Consider the following 20,652-nt stretch of genomic DNA (forward strand, 5'->3'; position numbering starts at 1 on the left):
GAGAGAGAGAGAGAGAGAGAGAGAGAGAGAGAGAGAGAAAGAAAGAAAGAGAGAGAGAGAGATTTAAGGTAGAAATAGACTGGAGGAGTGAGAAAAGAGAGAGAAGGGGGAAGGGCTGGAGAGATGGTTCTAGGACCAAGAACCCTCACTGCTCTTGCAGAAAACCTGAGTTTTGTTCCTCATCTGTCAGCTCCCAACCGCTATAACTACAGTTCCAGGGTAAACACACACACACACACACACACACACACACACACACACACACACACACACACACGTAGCTAGAGTTTTCCTGCCTGGCCCACAGTCAGGACAAATCTCTGTCACCCGCCAGTCCCACAGCAGCTCAGACCCGACCAAGTAAACACAGAGACTTATATTGCTTACAAACTGTATGGCCGTGGCAGGCTTCTTGCTAACTGTTCTTATAGCTTGAATTAATCCATTTCTATAAATCTATACCTTGCCACATGGCTCGTGGCTTACCGGCATCTTCACATGCTGTTTATCATCGTGGCGGCTGGCAGTGTCTCTCTGACTCAGCCTTCCACTTCCCAGCTTTATTCTCCTCCTTGTCCCGCCTACACTTCCTGCCTGGCCACTGGCCAATCAGTGATTTATTTATTGACTAATCAGCAACACATTTGCCATACAGACCATCCCACAGCGCGCACGCGCGCACACACACACACACACACACACACACACACACACACACACATCATTAAAAATAAAAATCATTTAACAGGAAGAAAGAGAAGGGAGAAGGTGGGGAGGAGGGAGAGGAAGGCAGGGAGGAAGGAAAAAGAAAGATGAACAAGATGGAGGAAGGGCGAGGAGGAGGAGGGTAAGACCCAGTTATTGCGCAGCCAGAGCACAACCCACCACTGAGCTGGGCATTCCACACATGCCTCTAAGAACACAGCAGAAACACAGCCCTGTTGTGCTTATTGTATAGTCTTCCTCACTGAGGGAGGCCAGCCATGACAAAGTACCTCAGCACAGGAGAGTTCTCGGCAGGAACCACTTTCTAAGTCCCAGAAGCTAGACATCGGAGACGTTGCTGGTCTCCTTAGCTAGTGAGTGGCACCTCTCTGAGTCCCCACAGGGTATGTATGTGTCCTGATCTCCCCCTCTTTTAAGAACACCAGGTTTATGGGGTTAAAGTACATCAGTGTCTTTCTTTAACCTTACCCTCTTTCAATGCCTCATTTCCAAATTGCAACACCTTCAGAAATCCTGGGGTGGGTGTGGTGTCAGCATTCAGCACAGAAATTTGGCAGAGGCAGCAGCATATCTAGCCCCTTTTGTCTTGCCATATTTCCACACAGGAATGCAATAAATAGTACCAGGAGCCAGGGTGGACAAGAAGGCAGGAGCCTCTCTTTCCTAAGGATGTCTCGGGAATCCCCAGGGAGATCAAGGACCTCCAGAGGATTCTGTGTCTTCTTCTGCCTCTCTGACCACTGAGCAGATGGTTAGGGGCCTGGGGTCATGGGTCCAGAGGCAGAAGAATGGCAGTAAGGGGCCAGAAAAAGACAGCCCAGAGAACACATAGACCTGGGAGCCGTCCGCTGCATTGTGAAAGGAGATTTCTCCTGCCTCAAAGTCTAAGAAGATACCCACACGCCAGAGGGGTTGCGGAGGAGACAGGTGAGTCCTGGGGTAGGAGAGGGCCTGGAGTTTCTTCTTGTAAAACTCCAGTGCCCAGAGGCCATGCTGAGGTGACTTAGGGATCCTTCCTTCCCGTCCCAAACTTTCCAGACACACACCCAGAATCCAGGCCCGCCTGTCCCCGACCTCTACTTCCCAGTAATGTCTCCCTGTATCAAACCGCTCTTGGGCCAGGATGCAAGGGTCTTGGTCAAATCTTTTGGAATTGGGAGACAAGTCCTGGTCAAATAACAACCGCTTCACACTTTTCCGGTCTTCAGACACCATGAGTTTGGGGCTCCCAGTTTCAGGGTCCAGGGACAGGCTGGCTGTGGAGAGAAAAAAGACATGGGGGCTTTTGCTGTCTTGGTCCTGCATGGATGAGGGAGCCAAGGTTTGTCTCCTACATGAAGGTTTCCCTTCCACTTCTAGAAATCTGTTACCATCCCCATGGTCCCCATTTAAACTGTTTTTTGTTATTCCTCCAAGCAGCGAGAGAGGGAGGGATACAGGATCCTTGAGGAGGTGTGAGCACAGCCCGAGATGGCTCCCACTGTGTACTAAACTCAGCTCAGAGGCTCAGGCTCTGTGTAGGAGAGACAGAGACAGAGAAACTGCCACAGACACAGAGACCACCTCCAGCAGACAGAAGACTTGAAATTTCCCACCCACACCCCACAGCCAGTACTCCAGATGCGGGCTTTTCTGTGGGTTGCATGTGATTGGCACGTATCCTCAAGGTTTGCTTGTTAGAAGCCTGGTCCTCAGTGTGAACAGTGGGAGGTGGGGGAGCTTTTAAGAGGTGGAGCCTCCTCTGAGGTAATGACCTCATGGGGACATCTTTTAGTTCTCTGGGGACCCTGGCTGGTTCCCATCTGACCCTAATCCCCAAATCTTTTGTTTATTCTGTCTTGCTATCTACCATAATTTGACACAGCCAAGGAGCCCTCACCACCTGGACCACCTGATCTTGGACATTTTAGACCCCCAAATGTGAGCTAAATAAACATTCCTTTACACATGACCGAGCCTCAGGCATTTTGTTTCAGTAGTGGAAAAATGACAAGCCCAAGATTCCAGCTCCTGTCTATTCATTTCCCAGAAAGAGGCCCTGTAGACTGCCCAAAGTTATCTTGTGAAGAATAACCGAGCAAGGAATCTCTCAGTGATGAAGGGTTTCCTCTGGGTGGGTTGTGGTTGGGAAATTCCAGAGCCAAAATCCCCCCTGGTTATTCCATTCCTGCTGTGTTGGATGACACAAGCCTCAGGCCAGAGTTTGGCATCCAGGTCCCTGGTGTGAGGGTCAGGGCTCACTCACCGTGGGAGGGCTCAGCCTCAGCACCGGCTCCTGGATCCGCTTCTTCTTCCTCACTTTTATCCTCTTTGTGTGACCTCCCAAAGGCACAGGCAATTGCTGCTGTGACAAGCCCCAGCGCCGTGAGGATCAGAGGCAGAGCTGGTCCCCTCTCCGTGGACGGAGGCCTTCTGAACAGGGCAGCTAAGAGGATTCCAGGGCATCAAGAATAACGGGAGGGACTGTCTTTGCTACACACACACACACACACACACACACACACACACACACACACACACACACACCATTCCAGACTCAAGGGACACAATATTCACAGACCTTTCTAAAAAAGGTTCAGAAAAAATGAGATGTCTTCTGATACACAGTGCTATAGCCTGCATGTTGGTGTCCCCCAAAACATTGAAATCTCAGCCTCTTAGATGATGGTGCAGGTGGGCTGTGGGAGGTGGGGAAGTCCTGAGGGTGGGGCCTCATTACTAGGGTCAATGCCCTTATAAAAAGTACCTCAGAGAGGTCCTGGCCCTTCCCCCACACAGAGACACTGCAAGAAGATCTTTGTACTATGGAACAGCCCTCACCAGACACAGAACCTGCCTTCCCTGACCATGGGCTTCCATTGTCTGTCTGGGACTGCTAACAACACACACCTGTCCATGGCCCAGGAGCCCAGGACAAAGTATGGTATGAGTTGAGGGAAAGTGGACTGAGGAGGTTGCATATGCATGGCCATATGAGTAAGATATAGATATTAGATATGCTATTTGTAGAAAAAGAAAACGAAGTCAATTAAAATGTAGCAAAATATTCAAAATGTAAATCTGGGCAAGTGGTGCAGAGACTTATTATTTTTGCAAACCATATAATTTTGCAAAATTAAACTAAGTTTAACATCGTTTAGAAATAAAACTTCTGTCAGGCATGGTAGCAAATGCCTTTAATTCTAGCACTTAGGAGGCAGAGGCAGGCAAATCTCCATGAGTTCAAGATCTGCTTGGCCTATATTGTGAGTTCCAGGCCAGCCGGGATTACATAGTGATATCCTTTTTCAAAAAGTCAAAAAAAAAAAAAAAAAACAAGTTTGTAAGGAAATAAAGCTTTAAATGAAAAGCTAAACATATCCTTTAGTAGATAAATAGATAAATTAACTGTTCTAACCAGACAGTGGAATAGTTACTCAGCCCTCAAAATAAATGATTTATTAAGTGTGGTAGTGTGAAAGAGAATGACTCCAGTAGGGTCCTGCATTTGAATGCTTGGTCCCTAGTTAGTGGAACTGTTCGGGAAGGACTGAGAGATGTGGCCTTTTTGGAGGAGGTGTGTCGCTGGGGATGGGCTGAGGTCTTCAAAAGCCCACACCAGGCCCAGTGTCTCCCTCTCAGCCTGCAACTTCAGGATCAGATATGAGCTCTTAGCTACTTCTCCAGCATCATGCCTGCCCGCCTGCCACCATGGTGCCTGCCATGTTGACAAAAGACTCACCCTCTGAAATGGTAAACAATTAAATGCTTTTTTTCTGTAAGATGTCTTGGTCATGGTGTCTCCTCACAGCAATAGAACAGTAACTAAGATATCAGGCAAAGGACAATCACAGAAAACTCTTAAATGCACATCACTAACAGAAAGAAGCCAGTCTGAGAAGCATGCATTTGGTGTGATTTCAACTATGAAACACTGAGGAAAGGCAAAACCAATCAAAGAAGAAGAAAGGCCAGGGGTCTCTGGGTGTAAGTGGGAAGAAAGGGTGTGACTAGGGAGGGTAGAGGACTCGGAGGCAGCATGCAGTACAGGTGGACAGACGTCATTCTCCTATGTCCACATCCCAGAACAGCCAGTACCACAGAGTCCCACGTTCTTGCTGACCCTGGTGGGTCTCTGCCTGTTCATCCCTGTGACGTTCCCCCTTCTGGATTTTCATACCTGGGAGAGTTATGGCTTTGAGATGAACTATGTAGAAAATCCAGGGGCTGGGGAGACATTTCAGTGGTTAAGAGCATGGCTGCCCTTCCAGAGGACCCAGGTCCCATTTCCAGCACCCACGTGATGGCTCACAATCATCTGTAACTCCAGTTTAAGGAAACTGCACACACACAGTACACTTACACACACTCAGTGAAACACTCATACACATAAAATAAGAGAAATAGCTGTTTTTTAAAAGAAAAGATAATCTATGTACTTTTTGATTAAATTTGCCATGAACTAAAACTTCTCTTTAAAAAACATTTATTAAAACAACAACAACAACCAGTATCAGGATGTAACTTTCTTGCTTCCCTGGTAGATCTCCCTGCAACTCTATCACTGTTTCATCTTGGAAACCAACATCCCCGTGACCCCCTTGGGCAGGCTGCAGGCAGGGTCTTCCCTGGCTCTGCCCCCACAGCTTTCTCCAAACATCCCTGGCCCTCAGGACCTGGACGCCTGTGCTAGCGGCTTTGATGGCAGAACTGAACAGGTACTCACCAGGCAGGTAAGTCTCAGCCACCTTCTTCTCAGGGAGGAGGGGGTTGGAGATGGAGCAAGTCAGGCCCTCCACAGCCCTGTCCTGGGGAGTCACAATGGACACCACGGCCAAGAGGCCAGTGCTGGCTGAGGCTGAGAAGTGAGTCTCAGCCGGCACTGGCTGTCCTCTGAGGTCCAGCCACTCCACCTTAGGCTCTGGGAACCAGCCTGCAGAGGTGCACTCTGCCCGTATGCTTTTGTCCTGGGTGCCAGTCACACGGATTCTGGGTGATGAGCCCAGCCCTGAAGGAAGAGACATCAGCTCAGATCCTGTAACTACAGTTGCTTCCATGGAGGGGCGGGCGTCTTGCAGGTGTTTAGTGGGTTCTGACTCTCTATGTATCAGCCGTCTGTGCAGTTACATCACTAAGACAGCACTGTGATTCCTAATAAAACAGTCAAGGTTCAAGGACACAGGGGAGGTTTAATGGGAAAGACAAAGTTTCCCACTAAGTGTGGGAAAAGGAAGGAGTTGGGGTCTGTGTGACCACAAAGAACAAAGGAAACTTCTCCATGTCCCCAAATAATCTCAGTCTGTTTTTCTGTTTCATCTCCATCTGTTCTGGCCTCTCCCTCCCTGTCTCTCTTCCTGTGTCTCTTCGTTATTTCTCTCTGCGTTCCTGCCTTCCCTCTGTTTTTCTTTGACTTTATTTCTCAATCTGTCTCTTGCTCGCTCTGTCTCCCTGTCTCTCTGACTCTCCATCTCAGGCTCTGTCTTTCCACCTCCCAGCTGTTGCCATGCCTCAACGCCCACCCCCCCCCCCCAAGCCCCCACTCTGTGCTCTCTTTCTCGTAGTGTGATGAAGGGAAGGCAGATGGGAAACAGCCCTCTGTTCAGAACTACATCCTGGGGACACAGGATGCACAGAGCCTGTGGGAAGAGAGTTTCATCTTGAAGCAGCTGTTGCCAGGGCTTCTCCAGCTCTAGGATGCGGGGCTCTGGAAGCCACGGTCTGGAATTGGGGCTGGTGCTGACAGAAGTCCCCTAAGCGAAAGGAAAGGCCCCCACAGCAGCCCTCACCTGCCACCTTCAACCACAGGGTGGCCTGGCTGTGGGATGTGTGCTCCTTGAAGACGCAGTGATAAGTCCCGTTATCGGACATGGTGACATTGCGTATCCTCACAGCGACCTCTCCTCTGACCATGTGGTTGCCGACGAACGTGGTCCTCCCCCTGTAGTCCTCCATCTGCTCTTCATACACGTCCTCCCCATCCTTGTGCACATGCACAGCCGGTGAGGGCTGGTCCCTGTACCACCTCAGCTCCATGCCCTCTGCACTGATGTTGGGTGACAGTTTGCAAGGCAACTCTTTGTCTTGCCCAACTAGGGCCAGAAGTGGGTCAGGAGGTCCAAGGACACAGAAGTCTGATTTTCCTTAGAGATGCAAACGGAAGGGCTAGGTTAGGTCACATGCAGGAGGCAGGGGCTCCCCCTGTACCTACTTTCCTCTTTGAGGGCATGAGGGTTCCCCTAGTCCTGAGCCCTAGTTGGAGACCTCAGCTTGACTCTGGGCACCCCCAGGGTCAGGAAGGGGCTGCTGTCCTACCGTTTCCAGCAGGCAGGAGCTGCAGGAAAATGAAGGTGACCAAGAAGCTTGGCAGAGTAGCATCTCCACGGTGTGGCCTTGCCATCCCTATGGGGACATATAGGATTAGACACACCTCAGACATGGTGAAAGAGAGGCTAGTAGTCTAAAAGGAGAAAGGAAAAGTAGCTTAAGAGAGAAAGCTGCTCATTCACACACCACATGAGTTCTTAGTCCCAGATACCGTGTTGTTTCCCACAGACTCCATCCTCAGAAGTCTGCAGATGGCCCTGTGTGAGCGAGCTGCACTTGACCGCCCACTCTTGGGTTGGTTTTTAGCCAAGCTCCTGCCCTTTGCAGGCACATGGAGAAAAGCCAGCTCCAATAAGCAATTCTCCAGTCATCAGGATCCTGTAACACCCTCCACTGTCCCATTGCCTTGAAAGAACTTCTCCAGCTGGGGTTAGAGGACACAGCTTCCTCCTTGGCAGGGAGGGTCACCCCTCAAAACTCAGTCATTTAGGGTAGTTAGTATAATCTGTTTAGAGAATAAGTTTGGGGAGCAGAACAGCCAGCCCTAAGAGGTCCTTCCTGGTACAGCCTTAGACTGCCCTTCACATGTAGTATGTCGTGTCGGCAAGGGCTTTTGTGTGTTTTGGTTCTTGCCTACTAGGACAGCCTAGGAGTCTTCCTGCCCATTGAGTGTGGGGAGAGATTCAAACTAAAACACTGAAAAGTGCCGTTAAAGGAGAAAACACTCACCTATTTCTGAGACTGCTGCCTGCTTTCCAGGACGGCTTCTGATGACTCTGAGGGAATTGGTTTGGTTCCCTGAAAATTCCAGACAGGGCACAATCCAAATGAGCCTGCCTGTCTCCCAGGGGTGATAGGAGAGAGGGGGGGCCTAGAAACCGAAGAATAGACAAACTCACCAGCTTCTGTTGAGTCCCGTTACTGCCGTTGGAAAATAACCAGCTCTTACCTTTAGGGAAGTTGCAACAGAGGAAAAAAAAGTCTTCCTAAGGGGCACGACCAGCTGTACTGAGCCTAGACGATAAGGGCACTGGTAACAGGGGATAAGGGCAGGCATGGAGATAAGGGGGGGTGGCCTGCAGGAGGGTGGCAGCTGGGCCAGGTTGGGGACATCAGGAGCCCAAGGGGATGACATAGACTGTCAGTGCTGGGATCCCAGCCAGTTGGAGGCACTGGGGGATTCAGATAAAGTTCTCTGGTTATTGAGACCTTCGGAGCAGCCACACCGGCTCCCCTGCTTTTAGGAACGTTGTGATCTTGGTATTGAAAGTGTCCTGATTCTGGCATTGACTACGGAGACTCCTATCCAGAAATCCAGGCCAAATCCTTCCTCATCTCTTCCCTGTCCCCCATCACTGTAAGGTCCTGGATGCTTACACCTGTCACTTGAGTGAGGTACTGGGCCAGGCTGAATTTGTCCCACTCTTCCTTCTTATTGACTTAAAGGTCTGGTGTTCCTGGAAGCTTTGGGTAAGAAAAGAGCTGCCAGGCAGGGCCACCCGGCTCTGTGCAAAAAGCAGTGCTCACTTTAATTCAGCAGATGGTGAGGGACACTTAGGTGCTCTAGGCCCGGAGCTACTGAGAAAGTCCAGCCCCAAGTCCTTCCCAGCATGCCTCCTTAGGGGCACGCCCTCTGGTAAACAAGTTATTTTATGTGTAAACATGAGGGGGCACCACACGAAAACGTGAATTGTGCTAGCTAGGCAACAGCGCCAGCTGAATCTCCTCTCACTTGTCAGGAAGGAGGACTTAGACTTTACAAGTCTAGAGCGAGCTCCTGAGCGGCCATGATGGAGTGCTGAGATCCCTCAAACAACTGGAAATAAAACTACCATATGAAGCTTTCCCACCACTGACTATATACTCGAAGGAAATTACACCAGTATGCAAAAATGACAGGTGCACTCCACATTCTTGACAGCCCTATTCTTGACAGCCGAGAAAAATTAAATAAACCCACTCCATGGAAGGATGAATGGATAGGCAGCGGGGAACTCTTCAACCACAGAAAAGAGTGAGGTCTGCCTTTTGCAGCAATATGGACAGAACTGGAGATTATTATATTAAGTAAAATGAGCTAGGTACAGAAAGATGAGTACAGCACCATCCCACTCATTCATGGAAGCTAAAATGTTGATCTCAGAGAAGCTGAGAGTAGAGACAGAAGAGGGGAGACACGGTGAACAGTGGATGCTGAGTTAAGAGTTAAATAGTAGCAAAAAGCTCTGGTCAGCTAATGCACAGAGGATCTATACTGGTTACAGGTAGCAACAGTAGGATAAGGGCTGGAGAGATGGCTCAGTGGTTAAGAATACTTGCTGCTCTTCCAGACAATCCAAGGAAGGTTCCTAAGATGCATGGTGGGTTGCTCACAACTGCCTGTAACTCCAGCTCCAGGGGATCCAACACCTTTGGCCTCTATGAATACTAGCACTCACCCACACATACACATAATTTGTAATAAATAAATTTTCATTTTAAAAAGAGACATGACATAGTTGAGCAAGTGTCCTTGTGGTATGATTGAGCATCCCTTGGGTATATGCCCAAGAGTGGTATCATTGGGTCTTGAGGTAGATTGATTCCCAATTTTCTGAGAAGTCACCATACTGATTTCCAAAGTGGCTGAACATGTTTGCACTCCCACCAACAGTGGAGGAGTGTTCCCCTTGCTCCACATCCTCTCCAACATAAACTGTCATTAGTGTTTTTGATCTTAGCCATTCTGACAGGTGTAAGATGTTATCTCAGAGTCGTTTTGATTTGCATTTCCCTGATGACTAAGGATGTTGAGCAATTCCTTAAATGTCTTTCAGCCATTGAGATTACTCATAATAGCCAGAACCTGGAAACAATCTAGATGCCCCTCAACTGAAGAGTGGATAAAGAAAATGTGGTGCATATACACAATGGAGTATTACTCAGCTGTAAAAAACAATGACCTCGTGAAATTTGCAGGCAAATGGATGGAACTAGAAAATATCATCCTGAGTGAGATAACCCAGACTCAGAAATACAAATGTGGATACTAGATGTAAAGCAAAGGATAAGCAGATGACAACTCACAGCTCCAGGGAAGCTAGGAAACAAGGAGGACCCTAAGAGATGGATCACCTTGGGAAGGGGAAACAGATGAGATCTCCATGAGTAAACTGGGTATGGGGGCAGGGCATTAGAGGGGAGAGGATGGGGAAAGAGAACATGAGGGAATGGGATGGTTGAGCTGAAAGAGGGGCGAAGTGGGAGAGCAATGAAAGAGATATCTTGATAGAGGGGGACATTATGGGGTAAGGGAGAAACCTGGTGCTAGGGAAGTTCCCAAGAATCCACAAGGATGACTCCAGATAAGATTACTAGCAATAGTGGAGAGGGTGCCTGAACTGGCCTACCCTGGTAATCAGATTGGTGAATATCCTGTCATCATAGAGCCTTCATCTAGTAACAGACTGAAACAGATGCAGAGATCCACAGCCAAGCACCAGGCCAAGCTCCAGGAGTCTGGTCGAAGAGAGGGAAGAGGGATTATATGAGAAAGGGGGGTCAAGATCATGATGGGGAAATCTACAGAGACAACTGAACCAAGCTCATAGGAACTCATGAACTTTAGACCGACAGCTGTGGAACCTGACTAGACCCTCTGCATACGGGAGAAAGTTGTGTAGCTTGGTCTGTTTGAGGGGTCCCTGGCAATGGGATCAGGATCTATCTCTGGTGCATGAGCTGGCTTTCTGGAGCCTATTACCTATGGTGGGACACCTTGCTCAGTCTTGATGCAGAGGGAAGGGGCTTGGTCCTGCCTCAAATGAACATATCAGGCTTTGCTGACTCCCCATGGTAGGCCTTACCCTTTTGCAAAGGGGATGGGAGATGGGCTGAGGAGAGGGGAGGTTGAAAGTGGGGAGCGGGAGGAGGGATGAGAGAGGGATCCGTGGTTGGTATGTAAAAATAAAAAATTTTTAAAAAGAGATGATAGATGTTTGAGGAGACAGATGTTTGCCCTGATTTAGATGTTACACATGTGTACATTAACAAAACATCACAGGTACCCCATAACTATGTGTAATTTTAATATACCCGTTAAAATAAATTCATTATTATTATCATTTATTTAAAGTTTTTTTTTTTTTTAAAGAGTTTTTCCTGATCCTCCTAACACCATCTCTCAAACGCCGGGATTTCAGGAGTCCACCATCCACACTCCAGTAGGTTCGCAGCTGCTTCCCCCAGGCCCACAGGAGGCAGACTCAGAGTGCACCCTCTTTTGCTATTGGCCCAGGCCTGAGTGCACTACGCCAACCAGGATGATGCCTGGCCCAGAGGCTCTAGCTGGAACCCTGAGGGCTTTGTGACATCCAGCCACCTGCCTCAACTGTGAAGGTTCAGTCCAAGGCAATGAAAGGCGGCGTCCAGTAGGAATTCAGCTAAATGGTTTGATGAGGGATGAGGATGAAAGTGGGTGTGGAATTACTGGATCGCTTATGGTTGTGGAATTTTAAGACACTGAAAATATATTCAAATTAGATATAGGAGCTAGTTGGAATACAGTGGGAATGCCCTAAGTGCCAAAGTGGTTTGTCTTGTGCTGTGAATTTAGCTTCAACGAAAAAGAAAAGAATAAGAAAAAAAATGAGGTGAAAAGAAAAGTGGCACACGCCACCCTCTCTGGATAAAATTAATAAAAATTAAAAAACAGGGGTTGGGGATTTAGCTCAGTGGTAGAGCGCTTGCCTAGCAAGCGCAAGGCCCTGGGTTCGGTCCTCAGCTCTGGAAAAAAAAAAAAAAAAAAAAAAAAAAAAAAAAAAAGAGACAAAAAACAGCGGAATTTCTAGCTCTTGGCGCCCTCTGCTGGAGCTTGTGTGTCAGTACATCTGTATGTCCAGTTTCTTTCTTTTTTTTTTTCCTGGAGCCCGAACCAGGAAGAGGGTTTATTTGCACCTAAATTCCCTTTGGCTCTCCCCGTTCCCACCAGCAGAAGCTTTGCTCCTAAGACCCTGAGCAGGGCGGAGAGTCTGAACTCTTTTCTCCCTGCCATGGGAACCTCGCTGTGCCTCCATACATAGCAAGGAACCTGCGGTCATGGGCCCACAGGTCCACAGCAGGAAGTTCTGATGTCATCTGGGGATGCAGGGAAAAGTTCATTTACCCACTTGGTAAAGAATTAAAAAGCAGGACAAAAAGTGTTACTAGGCATCCTGGGGAGTCAGGGAGGAGACACCATATGATACCCAGGAAACAAGATCCACTCTTGGGGTTCTTGGTCTCATTGATAAAAAGAATGGGCTCACCCGTCGGCGGTGGTGCATGCCTTTAATTCCAGCACTCGGGAGGCAGAGCCAGGCAGATCTCTGTGAGTTCGAGGTCAGTCTAGTCTACAGAGCGAGAGCCAGGACAGGCACCAAAACTACACAGAGAAACCTTGTCTCGAAAAACCAAAAAAAAAAAAAGGGGGGGGTCCTCAAATGGAAGCTCAAGGACAATTTACGTGAGTCTTAAAGAAAAACCCTAGGATCAACAAGTTGTAAATCTAGCAGCAGCCTAGAGAGGACAAGGATGGAGGAGAGAAGTGGGGAGGAAGACCATGCCGTTTGCGGTAAGCTGGCCTGGAGGTCAGTCCTGTGAGAAAATAAATAAAAAATTCTATCGAAGGTAGCTAGCCGGCCAAGGGCCAATGTTCCATAAACCTCCTCCACCTTTCATGTCCCCCAGCGGGTGAACTCCTGTTTGTCTAAGGTCCTGTGCCGTGTGGCAGTCTCTCTGAACAGCGTCCCTGGATAACTGAAGGACCGCTGGCAGGGAGTTAAAGCTTGCCACACTGGAATTACCAATTAGTTGTTAAGCTCCAGCTCAGGTCCAAGGCAGAGAAAACATTGTCCACGGTTAGACTTAACATAGGAGGGTTTTTTTTTTCCTTTTCCTTTTTTTTCTTTTTATCAATTCTTTGTGGATTTCACATCATGCATCCAGATCCCACTCATCTCCCAGGCCACTCTCTGCCCTTTCAACCTCTCCCCAAAAACAAAACCAAATTTAAAAGAAAAACCGAAAACCAACCAACTAACCAAACAAACAAAATTCTCAGTGTGGAAGCTGTGTGGCCCAGTGAGTCCCACAGTGTACTCTTTAGTCCATACATCTTTACTTGTAGGTGTTCATTGCTATGAGTCATTGGTCTGATCCAAAGCCTCTGGCTTCTGCTACACCATTGGTAACAGACTCCCACTGGGGCTCTTCTTGGCTATCCTGTTATTTCCCTGTGTCGTGAAGATCCTGAAGTTTTGGATCTATAGGTCCTGCGCCTTCACCTGCTCCAGCAGTTCATAGATGAGGTGGATGTTGGGATGGGCCAACTCAGCCCTGGTTCTGGGCCTGGGTGGCAGCTGAGTTGGTCAGCCTTCCAGCTTTCCTTCATCATCATCACCCAGGTGAGCTCTCCATCACTGCCCAGTCTAGCTCACCCGATTTAGCTGACAGCAAGTTCTCTTGCTCTCGGGACCCTCAGGTCCAGTCTACCCCACTCACAGGACCAGTGTCCGCTCCACTGTGAGCCCAGGTGTGAGGCATGGTCTGCTTTCTGATTCCTCTAAGAGGTATATGGAGGAGGGGGGGATCAGCTCTCATGCCCTCAGGGCCGGCTCACCTGCGACCCTGCCAACAGGGGTCAGCTCTACTGTGCCGGCCAGGTGATGTGTAGAACCTGCTCTCCTATGTGCTGTAGCTGCTGAGGAACAGGGCTAGCTCTCCCACTCTATGACCCTGGGCCAGCTCTCCCACCTGCTGCAGGTGAGGAGGGGGAGGGCATCTTTCCCTCACCCGTGCCACCACATGGCAGACATGGGTGGTGGTCAGCTCTCATGCCCTCAGGGCCGGCTCACCTGTGTCCCTGCTGACAGGGTCAGCTCTACTGTGCTGCCCTGGTGAGGAGCAGGGCCAGCTCTCCTGAGTGCTGCAGCTGGTGAGGGCTAGTGCCAGCTCTCTCAGTCTCATGACCTCAGGGCCAGATCTGCCACCCACAGGCAGAGAGGGGTAGGGAAGAGGGGAGGTCTTTACTCCCTTGACCACTCCACTTTATGGCAGATGAGGGGTGGGGCCAGATCTCCCATGCACATTTGCCAGTCAGATCACCTCCACCCCTCCACCCTCCCCAATCATTACGGAACTACATGATTATACTAAACTTGCAAACAAGTGTTCAGTGGCACAAGCCTTTGTAAAACCATTGATCAAATTTCCTATGTTGTGAATGATCCTGGGGGTCCAGACGCCTCCCTTCGTGGCTCCATCCCAACCTCATGGGCAGTAACCAGGCAATGACTGGTAAATAAACAACATGCAGCTCTTCCTTTAAGGGATTCAAATATTTGTTGATACTCTCAAGGGATGGCTAGATGCCTTCCCAACTGGATAAGAGAAGACTAATACCCTCATTCTGGAATCTCTGAGCCATGGCTTCAGTCATAAGATTCACTCTGCATTGAGCAAGATTCACCTGTCACTCTGCGTTGAGCAAGCCATCACCTGACATTGCAAGTGACATTGAAACACTTGGGGCTGGAACTGAGGCTATCAGCTGTTGGGAATTGCAGTGTTTGTGAGAGGATGACAGGGTTGCAGCCATCTTAGGGAAGGGTCAGGCAGGGGGCAGGGGGCCCTTGGACAAACTGTTCTTAAAACAAACAAACAAAACACCAGAGGATACGCTGCCCCTTTGCCCCTAGACCCAGACAATTAGGAGCTGCACAAAACAAGTTCCAGACATTTCCTGCCATAACCTAAAGGATATGATATAACATAGCTGGCGTAATAAACAAAGCACCAGATATGTCCTGTGGGATGTTTTCTGCTGTTATAGATTGTATACCATAGCTGTCAGAGGGAGCGAGTTTCCTGCAGATAAGAAATGGGGTGTAGCTGGGCGGTAGTGGCACACGCCTTTAATCCCAGCACTCGGGAGGCAGTGGATCTCTGTGAGTTCGAGGCCAGCCTGGGCTACAGAGTGAGAGAGATCTAGGATAGGCACCAAAACTACACAGAGAAACCCTGTCTTGAAGAAAAGAAAGAAAGAAAGAAAGAAAGAAAGAAAGAAAGAAAGAAAGAAAGAAAGAAAGAAAGAAAGAAAGAAAGAAAGAAATGGGACATCTTACTGTCAGAGAAAATTGGTCTGTGATGACATAAACTGCTAGAGGATATGGCAATTTCCTTGCAGCTGCAACTCTCCAATCAGTTCAAACCAAGCATCTCTAACCTGAAGTAAGTACCAATCCTGAGCTTGTAACTACATAGAGTTGGAATTCCCCCAGACCCCCTACCCTAACCATTACAGAAACCCTGCTTCATTGCTACTCAGGGTCTCTCCTGCTCTGCTGCTGCATCAGATGGACGGAGAGACCCGAGTTAACTCGCAACAATAAAAAGGCTCTTTGCTTTTGCATCAGATTTGGTCTCTTGGTGGTCTTTGGGGGACTCTGGGTACAACAGTTTGTACTGTAGGGAAAAAGTTTTACATTCTTACAGACATAATGGAAGTTTAATAACAGAAAACATTTTTTGTTTGTTTTTTGAGACAGGGTCTCTCTGTATAGCCCTGGCTTTCTTGGAACTCACTCTGTTGACCAGGCTGGTCTTAAACTCACAGAGATCTGCCTGCCTCTGCCTTCCAAGTGCTGGGATCAAAGGCATGTACCACCACCACCTGGCCAGAAAACACTTTTATTATTGTCCTACCATCATTCTTCAGCATGAGTCAAATTAGAATATCTTTGGACTGTATTGTGGAATACAAACAAGCCCATCATTTCACTAGTATTAGTCTTTTATACATGGTAAAATTATAACAAAAGGATTTTGATTTTGCTTGCTTGTATTTTTTGAGACATAGTCTTAAGGAGCCTAGACTGACCTGGAATTCACTCTGGAGTTAAGTATAAAATGAGGCAGAGGCAGACAGGCTCCAGCAGCCATTGAGATTGACTCTGTCTGTGTCTCTGCTTCAATTTTCTTACAGGGGACTCAGGAACTCAAAGTTACCCTTGGCTCCATCCAGGGCAATCTCAGTCCAGAGTGCTAGAGTACCCAACAATCAAGTCACCAAAGTTACCCTGGGCCAGTGGCTTCTAGGTTCATTGTCTCACACCCTAGAGGAGTAAGTAAATGTAGCCAAGGAGAGAGCAGAGGGAACACAGACTTCTTAAGGAGAAGGGAAAAAGATTCCTGAGTGCTGGTGGTGCTAGGTCAAGTTCTAGGAGGGAGTGAGACTTATGTCAGGAACTGGATGGGAACTGAAGTAGTCTTTACAGAAACTGGTCATTCTGAGTGCATTGCAGGCTGAACTGGTGAGGAGTTCGTTTTCCCTATGCATCTCCCCTCAGCCCCACCTGAGAGGTCAGCAGGGGAGTGGTCGAACGACGTGGGCATTAAAGGGCTAATGATCCAAAGCCTAAAGGTGCATTAAGGTACTCAGGGTAGGAGTGTTGACACACTGATGACATCTGCAGGCTGCTAGGATCCAGGAAGCTCTCGATAAGTGAGTCCAAGATAGTGTGGCATCATAAATTAAGGAATCCTCCCTCTAGAAGAACATCCACTGCTCCTGGTAAGGCCATACCAACCTCCATGGGTAATTATAGCTTTGAGGCTGCAGGAGAACAAGCAGGCAGATAGGATCTTCTACCCCCAGAACTCCCCCTGCTCATAAAACTCTCAAGCCTCCTGAGGCACATGCACATCGTCCCTGTTTCCATGGAGAGAAGACCCTTGATCAAAAGGTAATCTGCTTCAGTTGAAGGTCGGTTTTATTCTTTAATTTCCATGTTTCCTTGATCAATCCTGATTTTAATGGTCACCTTTATCATTTTAGAGCTAACTCCCTAGCTCATGGTCCACCAGGAGTAATGCCCTTCCTTCTTTCCAGTAGGGAGCCAACTCTTGTGTTAACGTAAAGTAAAACACAGAAGTAGACAATGACCAATGACCGGCTCTCAAGAGACTAAAGACAGTCCAAGAGAGCTTGGCACTAGACCTATAAAATCTCCACTCTCCACAATCACAGGATTCTAAGTCAGGTGATTAGCCCGTTAGACTCTTTTGCAGATGTCACACTATTCTAGGACCTTAATGTCACCATGCCAAGAGCTAAGATGTGCTAGAGATTTAAAATGTGAGTGTTTTCTGAGGGTTTAGTGCCAAGGCTATCTAAACTTTATTATCAGGGGCTGTGGGGGTCCAGCCCCTTGAGAGTCCCCTCCCAGGGTCCAGAAAGAATCTACAACCAGCTGATAATTAATCTTTGATGAAAAGAAATGAATCTAGATACATGAAACTCCTTAGTCCATACACTTTATTCTTCTGAGTCAGTTCTCTCTCTACACAGCTTCTATTCTGTTCTCATGTCTAGTTCCTTTCTTGCCTGATTTCTCACTACATTTATCTGCTGTCCTCTCTAAGTTCTACCTTAATTCCTTCATCTTAGTTCCACCCCATCTAGGTTCTCATCCATCTAGTTCTTTCCCATCTTAGCTCCTCTCCCATCTCCTTCTTTCTCATCTTGTTCTTCCCCATCTGGCTCTTCCTCATCTTCCATCTCGTTCCTCTAGTACTCTCGTCTAGCCCTTCAATCTAGTTCTTCCCCATCTCAATACGTTCTTCTCCAGTTCTTACCCATCGAGTTCTTCCATTCTCTTTTCTCTTCTCTGTCTAGTTGCTCTCTGAAAATAAAACTGCCCTTGTATCCCTTTGGCCCTTATCTCTCCAAGCTATCTCTGCTCCTGCCATTTCTGGCAAGTGTGCTTGGTCACTAGGCAACTTGGCTAGACAACTTCCATCACAGCTAGATGTGCCTGTAAGTTGGAACCCTTTAGTTCTGAATTAATTGTTAAGGGTGGATCTAAAACTAGAGATAAGACTTTGGGAAGGAGAAAGTTAAGCTTAATTAGCACATCCGCCAGGCCTTAAACAGATAGTCTGGATGCTTACATCTGTTTTAGAGAGTACAGAGGTATCTCTGATAAGGTACTTTCCTCCATCTGGGGATGGACCTGGCCGGATGCTGCCAATGACAATAATTACAGGGAGGCTTGAACTGGAGTTCTGGCTGTGCATAGCTGTCAGCACAGAAGGTTATCTAAATATTCCTAAAGGAGTTAGAGGTCTATAAAGTTAGTAAGGCTGTAAGAAAAGGAGGGTCCGAGCTAAATTGTGCAAAGCTATTACTTAAGGTCCACCTGACCTAGGCAGTGTCTCCATGTGGAATTTACCTTAATTCAGGAGACTTATTATGTGGTGGTTTGGACTATTATTCCTGTTAGCCCTTGAATGTGGTTAAGGGAGATATCTGATTCCAGCACTAAAAGGAGAAGAAACGGATGGACCTGAGGGAAGGAAGTCTTTCCTGAGATTGTTATCCAAATACCTCAAATGTATATGTCCAAATAGTGATTAGTCCACACTGTTAGCAATTCTTAGGAAAAAATCAACTGGGAAAGCTGTGAAGGCACACATGATTTTCATAACAGATAACAGCTGATATACAACAAGCCAAATAACACCAAAAGCTCCCTGGAATTTGGCTTCCTCTGAAGGAATTCCTTGATCCCTTCAGGTAGTGGCTTTGCCATAACCAGCTGAGTTCTTATAATATATTCCTGCGGCCCATAGCACTTTATTTTGGAGATATTACAATATATTACGATCAATTGGTCCTTTCTGTGTTACAGCTCTGAGGCAAAAGGTATCCTGGCAGTTGGGAACTATGGAATACCACAAAGTCATACCGCACAACAAACCTCACACAGAGACTTATTGGGAAAAACACAGGTGCCTCTGCTCAGGAGAGAAGCGCAAAGAACTGAGTGGGAGGTGGGCTTTATATAGGGTTTCATATAGTAGTATGAGGTTTTATATATATGATTACAGCTCGAAGGGTGGAGGGATGGGGTTAGGTGAAGAGGCCATAGCCTTAAAGATCCTGGCTGGGGGTACCTCCACCTCCAAGAGTACCAGAGGAGTGCCAACGCTCAATGGTCACTTCCCCCGACTCAGAGAAGCATTTACACCTCCCAAAAGGGAAATTGATTAATTGCCATTGGTGGATGTGATGCCGAGCGATCAGTGAGCCGGAAGGTGAGTCTGTTGTAGATGGACTGGAGGGATGAGAGTCCTAGTGTGGCTCAGAGCCGAGGGGGAGCATGGGCACCAGGAGAGTCTATCGAGTCACCAATGTAAGTGTTACAGCTCTGAGGGCAAAGGTATCCTGGCAGCTGGGAGCCAAGGAATACCACAAAAATCACACCACACAATAAACTTCACACAAGGTTTACTGGGAGAAATACAGGTGGGTGAGTGGGAGGTGGGTTTTACATAGGGTTTACTGGGGGGTGGAGCTTTCCAGGGTGGGGATTGGTGGGATGGCAAGCTTGGAGTGAACTCAGGGATTGGTGGGCTTTCAAGTCCTGAGCTTGAACTTTTTACTCTGTAGGGAGGTGCTTGGCCCTCTGGTCCTTAAGGTCTTTAAGAGTGTTCATTGGACAGAGCTTAGCTGTTGGAGGTCCTCAGGGGCGGGGCCTGGCCACTGGGTGCCCACGAGGGGTCTTACAATTACCATCAACGCAGTCTGATTTTTTTTTTTTTAAAAAAAAACGTGAATGCCAGGAATTCTTAAATGACAATGTGCCTCACATTTTTTTTTTTTGTACTCGACATCCTCTTTAACTGATGGCTTCTGTTAGATTTCTGTCAGCTTTTCTGTTCAAAGCTCTGGGACCAAAATCAAAGAAACGAAGATAAAAGAAAAAGTTACTGGAAATTTAAAAATAATTGCCTTTCTTTACATTTGTGAATAACATATTTCTACATAGAATTCATCATTCAGATGACTTTATGAATGAAAGAATTAAACATGAGAAAGAGGAACGAGTACCAGCCTCAGGCCCCCAAACCGGGTCCCCAAACCGTTAGCCTCAGCAGAAATATTCTTGTCATATTTTTTGTGGCATCAGCAGAATAACCTTGTGACATTGTCTGGGTCTAGCAGAACATCCGGTGGCTATTCTAGGAAGAAAGGCAGCCCCCATGGGAAGTCCCCATAGCTGTACCCCCTCCCCGGTGCTGATCTTTAAACTAGCCAATTATGTATTGCCCCGAATGCTATGTTAATTTTGTGTTTTTTGCCTTTAAAAGATGCCTGCAATTATTGTTCGGGGCTCCTCTCACTGAATTGTGCAGGGGGGTCCGTTTGCGCAAACGATTAAAATAAAGCCTCTTGTGATGGCATCGACTGGTCTGGAATCCGGGTTTCTGGGGCGCCCACCTGAGAGGATAGATAGTGCCCTGAGTCTGGTGTCTATCGATGAACAGGATTAAACCCCAACCTCGTCATCCACCTGGAGTGAGCTTTATCTTCAGACAGCTTTATCTTCAGGGAGCACGGTGGTCAGCTCCTGCAATCTCAGCACTTTGGAGCTGGGGCAGAAGGACTGCTATGAGTTCGAGGTCAGCGCAGGTTACCTTGTCTCGAAAAACAAGATACAAAACAAAACACTCGCAGCTGTCTCTATTCAGACCGTCTGTCTTACTCAGCCATGGATTGGTGCTCTCTGCGGTCACTCAAGGCACGAGGGGGGTGGGGACTGA

General features: G+C 47.8%; 1 protein-coding gene and 1 long non-coding RNA gene across 2 annotated transcripts; one reads left to right on the forward strand and one right to left on the reverse strand.

Moving 5' to 3' along the window:
* Nucleotides 1–9,852, reverse strand: LOC128122146 (putative butyrophilin-like protein 10). Its single transcript, XM_052757463.1, has 5 exons — nt 7,018–9,852; nt 6,492–6,845; nt 5,432–5,713; nt 2,972–3,151; nt 1–1,982 (listed from the first exon to the last, which is right to left on the reverse strand). Exons 1-5 carry the CDS (start codon nt 7,139–7,141, stop codon nt 1,420–1,422), a joined length of 1,503 nt encoding a protein of 500 aa, XP_052613423.1. The 5' UTR covers nt 7,142–9,852; the 3' UTR covers nt 1–1,419.
* LOC128122147 (uncharacterized) lies at nt 5,327–11,129 on the forward strand. Its single transcript, XR_008222345.1, has 2 exons — nt 5,327–5,438; nt 9,846–11,129. It is a non-coding gene; the product is annotated as an uncharacterized LOC128122147 (long non-coding RNA).
* Nucleotides 11,130–20,652: the final 9,523 nt, after the last annotated feature.

Source organism: Peromyscus californicus, unplaced genomic scaffold (genome assembly GCF_007827085.1).
Source record: "Peromyscus californicus insignis strain IS unplaced genomic scaffold, ASM782708v3 Scaffold_3__1_contigs__length_106647218, whole genome shotgun sequence".
Lineage (NCBI taxonomy): Eukaryota > Metazoa > Chordata > Mammalia > Rodentia > Cricetidae > Peromyscus > Peromyscus californicus.